The sequence below is a fragment of the Solanum tuberosum genome, unplaced genomic scaffold (genome assembly GCF_000226075.1).
Source record: "Solanum tuberosum cultivar DM 1-3 516 R44 unplaced genomic scaffold, SolTub_3.0 scf00205, whole genome shotgun sequence".
Classification (NCBI taxonomy): Eukaryota; Viridiplantae; Streptophyta; class Magnoliopsida; order Solanales; family Solanaceae; genus Solanum; species Solanum tuberosum.
The window spans coordinates 1,065,552-1,082,554 of record NW_006239130.1 but is presented as its reverse complement, the minus strand read 5'-3'; the positions used below and the strand labels follow the sequence as shown (position 1 = coordinate 1,082,554).

Sequence of the window (17,003 nt, the reverse complement as noted above, 5' to 3'; positions counted from 1 at the left end):
AATGAAGTACACCATCACCCCTTGGGAGAAAACCTCAACTTTTTGCTGATGAACTGCACCTTTTAATAGAAGTAATATAGGATCGCTATCTTGTTTTTCCTTAACCTCCGCTACCAATGAGGATTCTGATCCATTCTGAATTATCACACCAGCCACCATCTAACGTGTTTGTAAGGAAAACTCCTAAGCGAGCAAGTCGGTGAAATATCTTTAGCTAACTCTTTCGTTTCTTCCTAAACATGTGCTACACTACCCATAGACAGTCTGCTAAGAGCATCAGCCACTACATTGGCCTTACCCGAATGGTAAAGCACATTCATGTCATAGTTTTTGAGGAATTCAAGCCATCTCCTCTAACTAAGATTCAGATCATTTTGGGTGAAAACATATTTTGAGGCTTTTATGATCTGTGAACACATCAACATGAACACCATACAAGTAATGTCTCCAAATCTTTAGGGCAAACACTACAGTTGCAAGCTCTAGGTCATGAGTCGGGTAGTTCTTCTTATGGACCTTAAGCTGCCTAGAAGCATAAACTATGACCTTACCTTGCTGCATCAATAGATAACCTAGGCTGACCATAGATGTGTCACAATAAACCACATAACCATCTGAACCATCTGGTAGAGTCAAGACCGGAGTTGTAGTCAACTTGGTCTTCAGTTCTAATAAGCTTTTCTCACACTCATCTAACCACTGAAACTTAACCTTTTTCTGAGTTAACTTGGTCAATAGGGAAGCTATGGATGAAAATCCTTCAACAAACCTCATGTAATAACCGGCCAAACCCAAGAAACTTCTTATATCAGTCGAAGAGGTGGGTTTGAGCCAATGTTTTACTGCCTCAATTTTCTGAGGATCTACTCGGATCTCTTTGTTGGATACCACATGACCAAGGAAATCTACCGACTGTAACCAGAATTCACATTTGCTGAACTTAGCGAATAACTTGCAATCTTTGAGAGTTTGCAGAACAACTCTTAGATGAGTTGCATGCTCTTCCTCACTTTGAAAATAAATGAGGATATCATCAATAAAAATAATAACGAACCTGTCCAAGTACTATTTGAACACCATGTTCATTAAGTCCATGAAAGGTGCAGGAGCATTTGTTAGTCCAAAAGACATAACTACAAATTCATAGTGGCCATATCAAGTCCTGAAGGCTGTCTTTGGGATGTCACTATCTCTGACTCTGAGCTGATGGTACCTGGATCTGATGTCTATCTTAGAAAAGCAACTAGCACGCTGAAGTTGGTCAAACAAGTCATCAATCCTAGGAATGGGATACTTATTTTTTATTGTGACTTTGTTCAACTAACGATAGTCAATGCACATCCTGAGAGCCATCTTTCTTTCGCACGAACAACACTAGAGCACCCCATGGAGAGATGTTGGGTTTGATGAAGCCTTTATCTAGAAGGTCTTTCAACTGTTCTTTCAATTCCTTTAGCTTAGCTAGAGCCATTCTGTAAGGGTGGAATCAAAATGGGCTAGGTATTTGGAAGGAGATCTATTTCGAAGTCGATTCCCTTTAGGGAGTAACTCTAGGAAGATCTTCCAGGAACACTTTTGGAAACTCATTTACGACAGGGACTGACTCTAGAATTGGGGATTTGGAGTTTGAATCCATAACCCAAACAAGATAATAGATATACCATTTAGAAATCATTTTCCTGGCCTTAAGGTAAGAGATAAATTGACCTATAGGTACTGAGCTACTACCCTTCCACTCTAACACTAGCTAGTTTGGAAACTGAAACCGAACAATCCCAGTTCTACAATCGATTGAAGCATGACAGGAATTTAACCAATCCATGCCCAGAATAACATCGAAATCTTCCATTTCTAACTCTTTAAGGTCCGCTAAGGTGACTTTCTAGAAACTGTGACAAGATGATTTTTGTATACCCGTCTAGCTATACCTAGGTCACCAACTGGAGTAGATACTGAGAAGGGTTCAGAGAGAGTTTCTAAACTGACACCGAAATTTATTGCTATATACGGAGTTACAAAAGAAAGTGTAGCCCCTGGATCTAATAATGCATAAACATCTAAATGGAAGACTCTCAACGCACCAGTGACCACATCGGGAGAATTTTCTTGGTCTTGGCAAGCCTACAGAGCATACAACCTATTCTGGCGTTGACTACCAAATGTACTAGACGAGTCACCCTGCTGAATGGGCGACATGTTGGCACTGCTGAAGTAGTAGACTGAAACTATGTTACCTCCTTGTCCTTGCCTGGCAGAAGGGCAATCCTTCAATTGATGACCAGACTGACCGCATCCAAAACACCCCTCTCTGCCAGCAAGACACTTACCTGAATGGTTTTTACCACATTTTGAGCAAGTTGGAAAAGTCTGATTATCTGAAGCACTCCCCTTTGACTTAGAGCCTGATGCCCTACCTTTTTGACGGAGCGATACCTGATGAAAGTGCTAGAGTTGTAGACCTCTACTAAAACTATGAATGATTTGCACCGCCCGACCTTTGCTGAGGGTATCCATAATTCCTTGTTCTAGCCTTTTTGTTGTCCTTAGCCATTTCTGTAAGCCCTCAACCTGTTAAGCATGAATCATTATCCTGGAGATATCCATGTCTCCTAATAGCATACATCCATGCACTTGGTCTTGACCAGATCGGATACTCCAAACAAGAACTTGTTCATTTGTGCTCTCGAATCAACAACCATGTGTGGAGCATACCTGGACAACTGAGTGAACTTCAGCCCGTATTCTTGGACTAACATTTAACCCATCTTCAAATTCCTGAACTCTTGGGCCTTAGCCTCCCTTAACTCTCTCGGAAAGAACCTATCCAGAAAAGTTCTAGTAAAACAGTCCCAAAGAAAATTTGATCGCGGTGTAAGATTCACCAAAGAGAAATGGTCAGATTAATTTAATTCAAATTCACCAAAAAAGAAAGTTCAATGACGTTGATGAAGATCATCAATCAAGAGAGAGAGTCAAATTTGTTTGATAAAGTACAAGTTTAAATGATTTATATATATAAAAAAAAATTGTCAATTACAATATTTTATTTCTTCAGATCTCATTATTACCATTTATTTCATTTTCTTATGCCTCTCTTCAATTAATCAAGGGAAAAAAGACAAATATATCCCCAAACTATCATAAATGGCATGCAGATACCCTCCGTCATATTTTTGGGACATTGGTGCCCGTGCTCTCCAAAAACTAGAGAATATATAGTCTTTATACTAACGGACATACACGTGTCATAATCTTATCCTCCAATCCAACATTTATTAAATATCATATCGACGGATAAGATTGTGTCACGTGTCCCTATTTAGTCTTCCGTTAGAGTGAAGGGCATATATGCTCTAGTTTTTGAACGGCAGGGGCACCAATGTCCCAAAAGTATGAAGGAGGTATTTGCATACCACTTACGATAGTTCGGGAATATTTTTGTCCTCTTTCCCATTTATCAATTATACTTTTTTTTAATCTTTTCTCTATTTATTTTTCTTATTTTATAATTAAAGGATTAAAAAATAGAAATAGTACTATTTATGCTTTTCTCAATTTCTTTGGCTTTTTACTCTTTTTAATTAGTATTTTGTCCTTTTTTTTGTTAATTTCTTTTGCTCTTTACTCACTTTTTGGTCAGTAAATTACTATAATGTTCACTCATTCTTATTTTTTGATGAACGAAATGGTAATGATTGTGCCCAATAGTTACAATATTCTTATCTTCCATATTTATGGTATGCTACAACATTTTCACATTCCGCCTAGGTAAGTTAAAACAAAAATTCATATAACTAAAAGATAATCAATTTATTATAGTTCTAACAAGAGTTAACAAAATTATGATTTTATGACGAGCAAAAATGAATAAAAGGTTATTCCAGAATAATTCAATTTTTCTTTTATCAATTATCCTTCAATAAATATTGTAAACATTTTTTACTAATTTTTTTTCAATATTAGTAGTGTATTTACCTCAAGTTTCATTCATATGGTGAATTATCTTATAAATGAATAATAGTTACTAATTTTATCATCTAACTTATTACTTATTTATTTTTTTTCAAAAAAACTTAGGAGTTGTAATATTAGAATTGATATTACATGCTATTTTAGTAAGGGCAAAGCCTTAGGTGATGAAAGGTTAGAATTTATTTTTATTTTTTTTATAAAACATAGTGTTAACAATTAAATAAAGTAGTAAAACTTAAAATCTAAACGGATTTGAGATTTTAAAAGAGAATATTATAAAATATAGTGAAAACATTAGTTTATAGATCTAATGAGATATTTTGTAACTGAGCGAGCGCGGCTAAGTTTACTAGTGTAGAATAGAACTAAGTACTAGTAAAATTAGTGAGGCTAATATGGTAACAAAATCTATTATATTAGTATAGATAGCAATTACTACTAAGTTAAAGGACTACAATCTAAAAGGTGGACTTTTCGTGTTATTTATTTAAAAAAATATGTGTTCTTAACGGAAAGATCGAGGTTCTATGGCTACCAATAATGGCGGACATTTTCCTGAAGATTTAATTAGAGAAATTCTACTTAGATTGCCTGTGAAGTCATTGTTGAGGTTCAAATGCATCTGAAAAACTGGTACACTCTTATAAAAAATTCTAGCTTCATCCGTGAACACTTGAATTTTAGCAAGAACAATCCCCCACAACTCTTGATTTATGATTATGGTGCACCCGGTGATTTCCCTCCCATCACTTTTATTTCCGATTATGGTATAGATGCTCCTACACATGAAGTAAATCCCCAAAGTTTCGAAGGTATGACAAACCTCTTAGGTTCTATAGATGGCTTGTTTTTCTTGGAACGAGAAATTAATAATGATGTCCTGTGTGCATTGTGGAATCCTGCTACTAGGGAGGTGAGAGACCTCCTTAGTGCAGTCGGAATCAAATTTGAATCATTTTTCAGTTCTGATCGATTTTTTGGATTTGGATTAGATGTATTAACTACCAATTATAAAGTGGTTTACTATAATTGCAAGAATGAAAATGCAGTTGTGTATTCATGTTCTAGGGATTCATGGAGAATATTCAAACATGAAAATGTTTGTGACAATCGAAATGCCGAATGTGTGGATACCTTTTATGGTAGTACTACTTATCTGAATGGATCTTATTACTGGATGTTAAGGAAAAATGTCAATTTCAACTTTACTTTCAAATTCCTTTCATTCAACTTTGGGAATGAGGTGTTTGAAGTGATTGAAGGGCCGCCACATGATTGTGCTATTCGTAGTTGGACTGCAGATCTAATGATTCTTGATGATTCCATTGCCATTTTGAACGAAGTTGACATGTTTATTTATAATGTATGGGTAATGATCCAACCAGGGGTTTGGAACATGTTAGCTACCTTTGATTGCTTTTTATGTAATAAGTCTTGTTGTGATAATTTTCTAATTTGGTCAAGTGGATGTTTTGGATTGATCTCCTATAATGTTAAGACAAAGAAGACGAGATATCTTGAATTTCATCATCCATGCCTAGGTAGAAGTCCAACTTGGAGAGGTTTTGGGATTTACTATTATAAAGAGAGTTTAGTAACAATTAAACGGCAAGAAAATGGATAGCTCGACCACATGAGGGCTTCTTGGTGACAAAATAGGCGATCAAATATTAAATTTCAATAAGAGGCCTTAAACTTATTCAATAAGATGTTCATGACTTATTCAATAAGATGTTCATGTATCTTTATTTACAGTTTGTTCATCTGCTTTTCTAGTCAAGTCAAAATTACATGTTTCAATATAAGGTTCATTACTTACTTTCATTGTTGTTGTACAAGATAGTTGAGCTTGGGAGTTTTTATCAAGACATTAAGATAATTCTATGCTTGAGGTTCATTTCTAACTTTGTTATTACTTCATAATTCATTTACTATATTTTCCAATTATAAATTTGGAGTGAATTGAAGTTCTTTTTATGACGAGCAAGATAATGACTTTAAATTAAATATTCTATTTATGTACTTGCATAGACGACGCGATTGAGCAGAGCATACCACCCTTGTCATAGTCAGTGTTCTATTTATAGTCGTAATTATTGTCATAGTCAATAAGGTCAAAATTTCAAGTCGTGTGATTGATAACTTTCATGCACGATCTCGAGAGCACTGAATTAGAATAAGAGATTTACCATCATATTTGTTTCATTTAAAAAAATAGATAATTTAAATGAAACAAACTTGTTTTACGTGACAAATTCTTGAATGCTTAATATTTTTCCTTCAATAAAAAAATAACCAAATTCTTCCTTCAAGGATCGATGAAAAAAGACCAAATTGGAATTCACTAAAATTCAATTCATGTAACGACCTATTTAATGATTACATTAAAATTATAAGTTTAATTGTAAAAAAAAAAAATCTTAAGTTTTCCATTGTTGTTCATAAGCCATAAGACCTATGTCACTGCAACTCATCATGATCATCTATGGAGGAAAAATGGAAAAAAGACTTGCTTTGTCTTTTCCTTTTTCAATTCTATTTGAGATGAGCAAAAATAATATAAACTTCTATTGTTATCATTCAGTTAGGTACTCAATTAATAATTTTAATTTAATTTTTTTATTTTAATATTGTTTAATAAAAAATGACTTTCTAAAATAATAATTATACCTTGAATGATATATAAAAAATTAACAGGAAAAATTGCATCATTATCGCACACCAGTGTTTTCAAAAATATTCTTTGGGGCGAGTCCCAGACGAGTCTCGGGGCGGGGCCTACAAAACCGCTCTGGGGATCAAATTAAAGACGTAGATCCATAGGCCGTAAGTCCTAGAATTTAGTGCGTAAGCTCCAAGCGTAAAAGCTCAAGCCCTGGTCATAAAAACGTACGCCCTGTGCGTTTGTTTAAAAACTTTTTTTTTTTTGCTTTAAATCATTTTTTTTATTATTGGTGCAATGATATTTCTCAAATAGTAATTGTAATATTTTTTTCTTCATTATTGGTTATTAATACCTTTCTCAAATAAAAATCATAATATTAGATTGATACATAGTAGTTTACTTTATTAAGAAGAGATAATCTTCTATAACCATTTAAAATTGGGAAGAGGGTTAAAAATGTCCTTAACGTATTGAAAATAGTTTTAAAATGCCCTCCTTCCACGTATTGAATCAAAATTGCCCTTTACGTTTTTTTCGATTTAAATATGCCCTCTTTCAAATCACTCATCCGCTATTTTCAAATCTCTTACCTATAAAAATTGCAAATAAATCTATAAAATTAATTAAATGTGTTCAAATTGAATTTAAGTTTTATCTCATGCACAACTTTAATCTTCCCATGAATTTCATGTTTGAAGTTCGAAATATAAAATATAGATATTTGCAAACAAAAACTTAAGATAAAAAGAATATACTCACAAACATAAAGTAATTATAATAATATGAAGCTTTTCAAAGAAAAATGAAAAAAAAAATTTAAAAAAAAAAACTTCGTACTTCTCTTCTAATAAACGTGAAAGGAAAAACTGGAAAGGAAAATAAAATTTAAAAACTAATACAAAATTATGCAGTTTGAATAATTTAATTTAAAAATTACCTTAGCTGCGTTATAAACACAAATAAACAGAATTTGAATTTCTACTCTATCCACAAGAGAAACACACAATATTCATCTATATATAAATGGAATTGTAATTTTTTAAGGCTTTTATTTTGGAAAAAGGGTCTGAAATATATCTGAACTTTGACCGAAATTGTTGTAACAATACCAAACTTTGGAAATGATCTTTTATGATGATTACATTATGTTGTAATTTTAGTTTGTGATGATTGCATTATGTTGTTTTTGGTTAAGATATCAAGAAAATGGCAGGGGTGAACCCACCTTTAGCTAAGGGGTGCCTTTGTCGAAAAATTACATTGTATAGAGGTCAAATTTTGGTTATATATATATATATTGACACCTCTTGACACAAGTTAAAGGTTTAATTTAGTGGTCAAGGTGTTCCGAGTCAAATTTCATATGATCAAAACCGATCGCTTTGAGCGACTTGTTCAAATTAATAACGATTTTTCAAAGGATCATTTATTTATTTTAATTATTTATTTATTTTAGCAAGTCATTAAGCTTTGGGTGACTTACTATTAATTATTTATTTAAATAATTCGAGTTAAATGAGTACACATTAATATTTTAAGCTACGTAAAATACTATCGTGTTGTGATCAATTTGTACTCTTGTGACACTTTTATAACCATTGATCTTTGAAACTTACGATATTTCTACTTATTCTTGGTCTCTTTTGATGTGATAATTATTAGCTCCAGATTCATAAGTTGTCACTCTATAAGATGTGGTTCGATGCACTTTACAAGGTTATACAACAACACATTAATGCACCAATACTAACTTTCTTTCAGTGAAATGATATATTTTGCGTATGTGCATATGATGTTGAGCTTAGTTGCTTATTTGTATCTCATTTTTATGCCTATTGTAAGCTTATTTATACTATTATGCACTACTATTTTTAAGAATAGTCACTAGCTAGTAAGAATTTAACTTCAAAATGCTTATTTTATCATTAATAAAATCATCTACAGTCATACAAACATTTATAACTTACTCCCTCCATTCACTTTTACTTGTCACTTATTTCTAAAATAAATTTTCATTATTACTTGTCACTTTTGACATATCAAGAAAAGAAAATAATTTTTTTTTCATGTTTTACCCTCAGCATTAAATACTTATTTTTCAAGACATCATTTAATATGGATAGTTAGGTAAAATACATATATCAATAATCATTTTCTTAATGGGTGTGACAAGTCAAAGTATGACAAGTAAAAGCGAACTGAGGGAGTATTTTAGATCACAAGTTTCAAAAGTCATTCTTTCTTTCTTAAACTTTGTGCCGAATCAAACTAAGTCATACAAATTGAAACGGAAAGAGTAGCAGTCAATCTAGCCAGTTGGCCAAGTACTTTGGGTGCCAATCACAGTTTAAGTACCAGATTTAGGTGGTGACACCTTCATTGTCTTTTATAACATCCGATCTAACCTTAAAAGAAACCACTAACAAGGCCAAATTTCACACTCAATGGCATTAATATGTGGATAAGCAAATGGTATCATGGAAAGAATTTGTTGTTGTAGGCATTAGAACTACAACGAAACAGGGAGATGAAACGGGAGAGGGAGAGAGAGAGGTCGCGATTTGGTGAAGTAAATGGGGAAAGACAAGGTTGGTAGAGCTAAGGGACTCTTGAAAGAGTGCTATAAACACAGAATTATGCTATGAACTATTTTGTAGTTGATATGACTCAATAATTAACAACTAATGACAATTTTAATACTCAATGAGAAAAGCTTAGTGCTTAAACAACCATGTCATACTGAGATTAAAAATGGCACTACCTTGGCCTTGACAAACATGTTGTGACCCCACAAGCTGACTTGGAGGACACATCAGCAACCACAGTGGAGAAACACACTCAGCAGGAGGGTGGGGTTTTGAAAAGAAGTAAGCGCGTGAGAACCCCTTCAACAAGGCTAACTGATTTCGTAGTGGGAACTAAACGATGAGAACGTGGGCAAAGGGCAAGAACGTGTGGCTCGTGAAGTACCAGATTTCATAAATAGCAAAACAAGATTTGAATTAATTAGGAATTGTAATTTGAGTCTTGTTATCTCATCTCCTTGTTCTGTGTTTTCTCATCTCCTCAATTTCTTCTTTCCTTGTTACTGTTCCATTGATTTTCCTTCTTGGTCTTGTATTTCAGTTGTCGTTATAACACAAGCTACCTTTATTTGCAAATTGTTATTTGGTTTGTTGCATTGGTGCTTTCATCTAGAGGTCACTCATGGAGGACCACAAAATACTCAAGGCTCACGTGGATAATTCAATTAAGGAAGTGAAGGATTCCTTCTCTAAAGAACTCACTGAGATCCGAAATATAGGTTTCCACCAAAGTTACGATGGGGACACACCATCATGAACCGACCATGGAGATAGCTCGACAGGATCACCTGCCGGCAGCCACTATGCCCAGGCACAAACCTGCTTCAGTGGAATTGGGTCGATTTCGCGATGACAACTCAGAGGCTTGGATATTCCAAGCGGAGCGATACTTTGACTTTTATAGAATTGAAGAAGATCAAAGGCTGACTATGGCATCATTTTATCTCGACGACGAAGCACTGGAATAGTACAAATGGTTGTTTAGGAACAAACAACTAGTTGACTGGCCTCATTTTGCTAAGAAAGTGCGAGTCCGGTTTAAGCAGAAGGGTCTGGAGTCGACAGAGGGAAGATTGGCAAAACTCCGACAAATTACCACCGTCTCAGATCTGCAAGGACGATTTGAAGCTATCGCAAATGAGACTGATGATATTTCTAATAGGCCTATGCTTCACCTCTTTATCTCTGGACTAAGAGAGGACATTAAAAACTCGATACTGAGTCATGAGCCAAGAACGTTTGATGAGGCCCTTAAGTAGGCTCATTTACAAGAGCGACGGATCCAGGCTGAGAAAGGACCCATCCGACCGGCTTTGGCTAATAAGGGTGCGCCTTTACTACCTTACCCAAATGTCTCCTCATCCTACCAGAACTCTTCTACGATAGCGACCAACAACAACTTGATCGTGCTAATGCGCGCCCTCCATTGAAACGCCTATCACATGCCGAAATTCAGAGTCATCGTGAGCATGGACTCTACTACTATTGTGAGGAAAAGTATACAGTCAGACATAAATGCAAATCACCACCCCAGATGTTACTCCTCACTAATGAAATCGATAGTGAACCAATATTACCGGAGTCATTCGTCACTGATGATATATTGGCAGAAGAATTACAGTGTTTGGAGGTACAAGAACATTCTGCTATTTTTTATCATGCTTTGGCCGGTGGGCATTCTTCTTCCACCCTTCGATTCCTTGGTCATGTCAGTGGATCCCCGATTCAGGTCTTGGTGGATGGAGGTAGTGACCATAATTTCATCCAAGCAAGGATGGTAAGTTTCCTGCAGGTTCCAATTGTTTCCATTTCTAGTTTTGTTGTAGTAGTAGGAAGTGACCAACGACTCAGGTGCGAAGGGGTTATGCGACAAGTTCCCCTTATAATTTAAAAATGTAAGCTCACACTTGACTTGTATGTATTATCATTACATGGAGGTGATGTGGTCCTCGGGGCATCTTGGCTTTCTACGTTAGGAAGGGTGATCACGGATTATGGAGAACGCACATTTGAATTTAGTTACCAGGGAACTACTAATATTTGGAAAGGATTAGAACCAACCAGTGCTAAGCCTATCCAATTGCATACCCTCCGACGAGACAAAGCAATTGATGCAATATCTGCATACTATTGTTTGCAAATAGTTTCAACTGTGTATACTCATGATGAGCAGGTCAATCCGACCCTCCAGGCTATCTTGGAATCTTTTGTTAATGTCTTTCACAATCCCCAAGGCCTGCCCCTATTACGAGTCCTTGATCACGCGATACATTTGGTGCCAGGAACCAATCCAGTGAATGTTAAGCCGTACATATACCCCTACTTTCAGAAGCAAGTAATGGAAGAAATGGTCACTGAAATCCTCAGAGAAGGGGTGATTCGATCCAGTACAAGCCATTTCTCCTCACCAGTGTTGTTAGTCCCAAAAAAAGATGGAACGTGGAGGTTTTGCGTGGGCTATAAGGCACTAAATACAGTCACAATTCAGGATAGATTTCCCATACCAACAGTTGATGAGTTATTCGATGAGCTTCACGGGGCTATGTATTTCTCTAAACTCAACTTGTTGGTTGGATACCACCAAATTCGAGTTAGACCAGAAGATGTGGAGAAAACAACATTTAGAACACATCAAGGACATTACGAGTTCTTGGTAATGCCATTTGGGTTATCTAATGCTCCATCCACTTTTCAAGCGACTATGAACGAGGTGTTTCGGATGTATCTACGTCGTTTTGTTCTGGTTTTCTTTGATGATATACTGATTTATAGTACCACTTGGGAAGAACATTTGTTGCACTTTTAAACAGTTCTAAATTTGTTATGACAATACCAGTTAGTCGCCAAAAGGAGTAAGTGTCAGTTTGATCAAATAAGAGTTGATTACATCGGCCATGTAATTTCTATACAAGGTCTTATTGTGGATCCATTAAAGATCGCAGATACAACAATGGCATGCGCCTAGAAATGTGAAACAGGTGTGCAGTTTCCTTGGGCTGGCAGGATATTATCGGAGGTTCATCCACCACTATGTCGCAATAGTTGGGGGCCTCACAAATCTACTTCGCATGGTTCCTTTTGCCTGGACAGATGCAACTCAAGCTGCCTTTGACACTCTTAAGAATAAGTTAAGCACAACGCCAGTCCTAGCCTTGCCTGATTTCACCCAAGAGTTCCAGCTTGAGACAGATGCTTCAGGCCAGGGCATTGGAGCAGTACTTTCACAAAAAGGGCATCCAGTGGCATATTTTAGTCAGAAGTTGAGTAATAGGATGCATGAGGCTTCCACCTACCATCGAGAGATATTTGCAATCACCCAATCGGTTAGCAAATGGCGCCAATACTTGTTGGGTAGGAGGTTTACCATTTACACTGACCAACAGTCACTTAAGAGCTTGACAAACCAAACAATTTAGACCCCTAAACAACAAAAATGGTTAAGTAAGTTGGTTGGCTTTGACTTTCAGATTATATACCGCCCCGCCCTGGAAAATTGAACCAAGTTGCTAATGGTCTTTTCCGTATTCCAGAGGTTGTTTTTCTTACTATCTCAGTACGAGGTTATGACCTCGAAAATGAGCTCAAAATACTCAACAAAACACATCCAAAACTGACTTCTCTACAGCACACTGTGCATGACCAGACCACCCTTGATTCAGGGTTCACTTTTTGAGATGGACTCTTATTTTTTTAAGGACGTTTGGTTATTCCTGCTGATTCTCCTCTACGACAGACCCTACTCCAAGAATTTTATGACACAACTGTTGGAGGACATGTCGGGGTGGCCCGAACCTATCATAGAATTGCTTCAAATTTTTATTGGAAGGGCATGAAAAAGGATGTTTATAACTATGTAGCCTCTTGCCAAGTCTGCCAGCAAATGAAAGATTCCCATCAATTACCTGCAGGTCTACTACAACCCCTACCCATTCCTTCGATGGTGTTTGAGGATATCGCAATGGATTTCATCACCTGTTTGCCTAGTTCTAAAGGTAAGTCCACTATCATGACGGTCGTAGATCTTTTCTCTAAATAGGGACACTTTATTGCATTGTCGTCTTCGTTCACTGCTCAGTCACTTGCAGAAGCTTTTGTGATTGGAATTGTTCGACTTCATGGCCTTCCAAGGTCTATTGTGACTGATCGGGACCCTCGTTTCCTGCATAGCTTTTGGCAGGAGCTTAATCGACTACAAGGTACCACATTGGCTATGAGCACGGCATACCACCCTCAGACAGATGGCCAATCTGAGGCTCTGAACAAATGTATGGAGCAATATCTACGTTGTTTTGTCGCTGATGCTCTCACCAAATGGGTTGCGATGTTACCTTGGGAAGAATACTGGTACAATACCGCATATCAGTCCTCCGCTGGGATGACTCCATTTCGAGTGTTGTATGGTAGAGACCCACCTACCGTAGCTCGGTACATTCTGGGCAGTAGCGCTAGTGAAATGATTGAAGCTTATCTGGTGGATAGGGATGAGGCCTTAACTCTCCTTAAGGATAACTTGGCTCTTGCACAGAATTGGATGAAGGGTCTCACTGACAAGAGTCGAAGGGAGCTAAATTACCAAGTGGGAGAAAGGGTTTATGTCAAACTAAAACCGTATCGCCATAATGTTGTTCTCCTTCACCGGCATCCTAAACTGGGAAGACGTTATTTTGGGCCTTTCAAAATCCTCAAACGTATTGGAGATGTAGCTTACAAAGTAGAACTACTTGATGATGCTCGCATCCATCCGATCTTTCACATATCCATGCTCAAACTCTGTATGGGTAACCCTGTTCAAAAAATTACTCTTTTAAACCTGAATGATACAGCCAACGTTATTCCTGAGACTTTTATGAACCTTGAGGACAAGGTTCCTGGACGGGAGTATTGTTGTGACCTCACAAGCTGACATGGAGGACACATCAGCAGCCACCGTGGAGAAATACACACAGCAGGACAGTGGGGTTTTGAAAAGAAGTAAGCGCGTAAGAACCCCTTCAACAAGGCTAAGTGATTTCGTAGTGGGAACTAAACGATGAGAACGTGGGCAAAGGGCAAGAACGTGTGGCTCGTGAAGTACCAGATTTCATAAATAGCAAAACAAGATTTGAATTAATTAGGAATTGTAATTTGAGTCTTGTTATCTCATCTCCCTGTTCTGTGTTTTCTCATCTCCTTAATTTCTTCTTTCCTTGTTACTGTTCCATTGATTTTACTTCTTGGTCTTATATTTCAGTTGTCGTTATAATACAAGCTACCTTTATTTGCAAATTGTTATTTGGTTTGTTGCAAAACATCAAATATAAATATATAAAAGAGAACCCTAGACTCGCTTACATTGCACCACCACAAACAAGGATTCCCTTTTAATTTAATTTATTCCAAAACTAGCCTTCTCCTTTCATAAAAAGTTGTGACTTTTATGAAATGTTGCAACTTTTATGAAAAATAGCGACTTTTATGAAGAGTTGCGACTTTTATAAAAAGCTGTGACTTTTATGAAAAGTTGTGACGTTTATGAAAGGTTGTGACCTTTTCGAAGGGTTGTAACTTTTCCAAAGAGTTGTGACTTTTCTGATAAGACACAATAAGCAAGTGTTCACACTACACTTTGTTGTTTATAAATAGAGGAATTTCCTCTCATTTTAAAACAACGAAAATTTTGAACTTCTTTTTCTTGACAATTAAATATTTGTGTACTTTGCTCCCGTTGAATGACTCACTGACACCATTGTTTTTGTATCAATACACTGGTGAATATAATCGTTCTATCCTGAGAGGATTCATTCCTTTAAATCTCTGGTACTAGAGGAGAATAATTTCCTTAAGGGACACTGTGCATTCAGTGGGCTCGATTTTTTCCATTCTATTTCATTCTATTGTTACAGATCATGGTATGTTTTTTACATTCACTAATTTATGCTTATATTATTAATTGTTATTTTTTAGTACATGCTTCAAAATTTGTTGTTTATGTTTCTGCAAATTATTGTTATAAGTATTTGTTAGTAAAAGTTAAATAACAAACATTAATTGGGTATTCAAGCAAGTTTTCTCTACTGAAATTATTGAAGGCACAATAAATAAAGCCCTTACAAATCTCTAATTTCTTCATCAACAATGTCATTCCTTCACATACAAGGATGAGATTTTGTGTTCTTTAGAAAATCCTTTGAGAGTTAATAAATTTGCATGCCCATATTTTTTGGTTTTTATGTTGTTGTTATCTATTTTTACTAAATTTTATCAGTGGATATTATGAGTACTTTAAAGATTGAAAGTAGATTGAAGTGTTAATTAATTTTTTGAGGTATGTTATTTCAAAACATCAGAACTTTTCTGGTTAAATGATTTGTTATCATCATTGGATATTTCATAGTTTACTCCCTTTAATGTATGTTTTTTCTCGCTATTTTGTCGTCTCCTTAAAATTGTATTGATTATTTTTCGTTTGGTATGTATATGATCTCACTTGGACAAAGCTTTTGTCCGTTTAATGTTTTTCTTTTTTTCCTTCTCATTCTCTTCTAAATATTTTTGGTGTGAGTTATGACTATTTTCGGCAAGCTTAATTTGAAGGATATGAAACAAAACCTGCTCTAAATAAAATTAATATCTTAAGCTACAAAAGATATGTCTATTAACATAGATTTGTTGTCCTTCATGTCCCAAGTCATTGTTGAGCATTTGAGTTATCTAAGTTAGACTCATATTTAATTTTTTAATGTTTGAGAATATTTCTTCAACATGAGTCTAGAATCCAACATTTTGATCTACTTGTACTTTCATAATGCAACAATTATACATACATATTTCTGAAAAAATCGTAAAGTTGCATTGATAAAGCATCTAAAAGGACCTTCAGAGCAGCAGTTTAATGAAGAATGAATTTTTAAAAAGGTCAACAATATTATTTTGCTGTTGTTTTAAATTTTGTTTTTCTCCTTCTATAAATTTTATTAGAGCAACAATGTAACAATAACGAAAAGTGATGAACGTTTGACCTCAGATTTTGATATTTTTGACAGTCTTAGAGAGGAGTGGTTCCACCTTTCTCATCAGTAGAACCCTCTAATCACACAACTACTCATTAATCATTACTTCCATCAATATTTATGCCATATTACTAACTAAAATTGTTAAATTACATAGGACAAGAGTGCAAATTACAGGTAACAAAAGCAAAATAAGGGAGGACAAAAAACCTATGATATATAGCAAGGTACTTAATACTTATAATCCAAATCCTTTTCTGCTTACATTGCATGTTCCACGGAGAACTGGAGAAGGAAGTGCCTCGAAAGCCCCACCATTTGGTTATCAAAATTATACTGCAGCCCCCTGTCGTGCAATAAAAGGATACAAGACATTTGGTCCCCTCCCAGATGTAATGATTTGTATTCTTGCAGGGTTTACTACATACACATTCATATATCCAGTTGCTCAAGGTTGATCATGCTCGCTGAATGTTGTATAAGTTGCTTCCTAACATCCACCTGTAATTGGCATAATGGAGATGAGCAATAAAATCAAGTCATTAGCAAAAGAGTGGAAAGAGATGGACAGCCACCAGTCCACCATAATTATCATATCATATCATCATATATTATTATAAGTGGAAGCTCCTAACCTCAAACACCAAAAATAAATTAAATACTAATATCTATTTAATTAGTTAAATATTTAGTAGTTATATTTAAATTCATGCATTAAACAAGATCTAAATGCAATCTTATATTCATGTACTAAATAAATGTGGGTAATGAAGAGTCTAATAACCTTCAATT

At 35.6% G+C, this 17,003-nt stretch overlaps 1 protein-coding gene across 1 annotated transcript; it reads left to right on the top strand.

Moving 5' to 3' along the window:
* The first annotated feature begins 4,588 nt into the window (after nt 1-4,588).
* LOC107062174 (uncharacterized) lies at nt 4,589-9,882 on the top strand. Its single transcript, XM_015312514.1, has 3 exons — nt 4,589-5,341; nt 9,138-9,225; nt 9,764-9,882. The coding sequence occupies exons 1-3, from the start codon at nt 4,589-4,591 to the stop codon at nt 9,880-9,882; spliced, it is 960 nt and encodes a 319-aa protein (XP_015168000.1).
* Nucleotides 9,883-17,003: the final 7,121 nt, after the last annotated feature.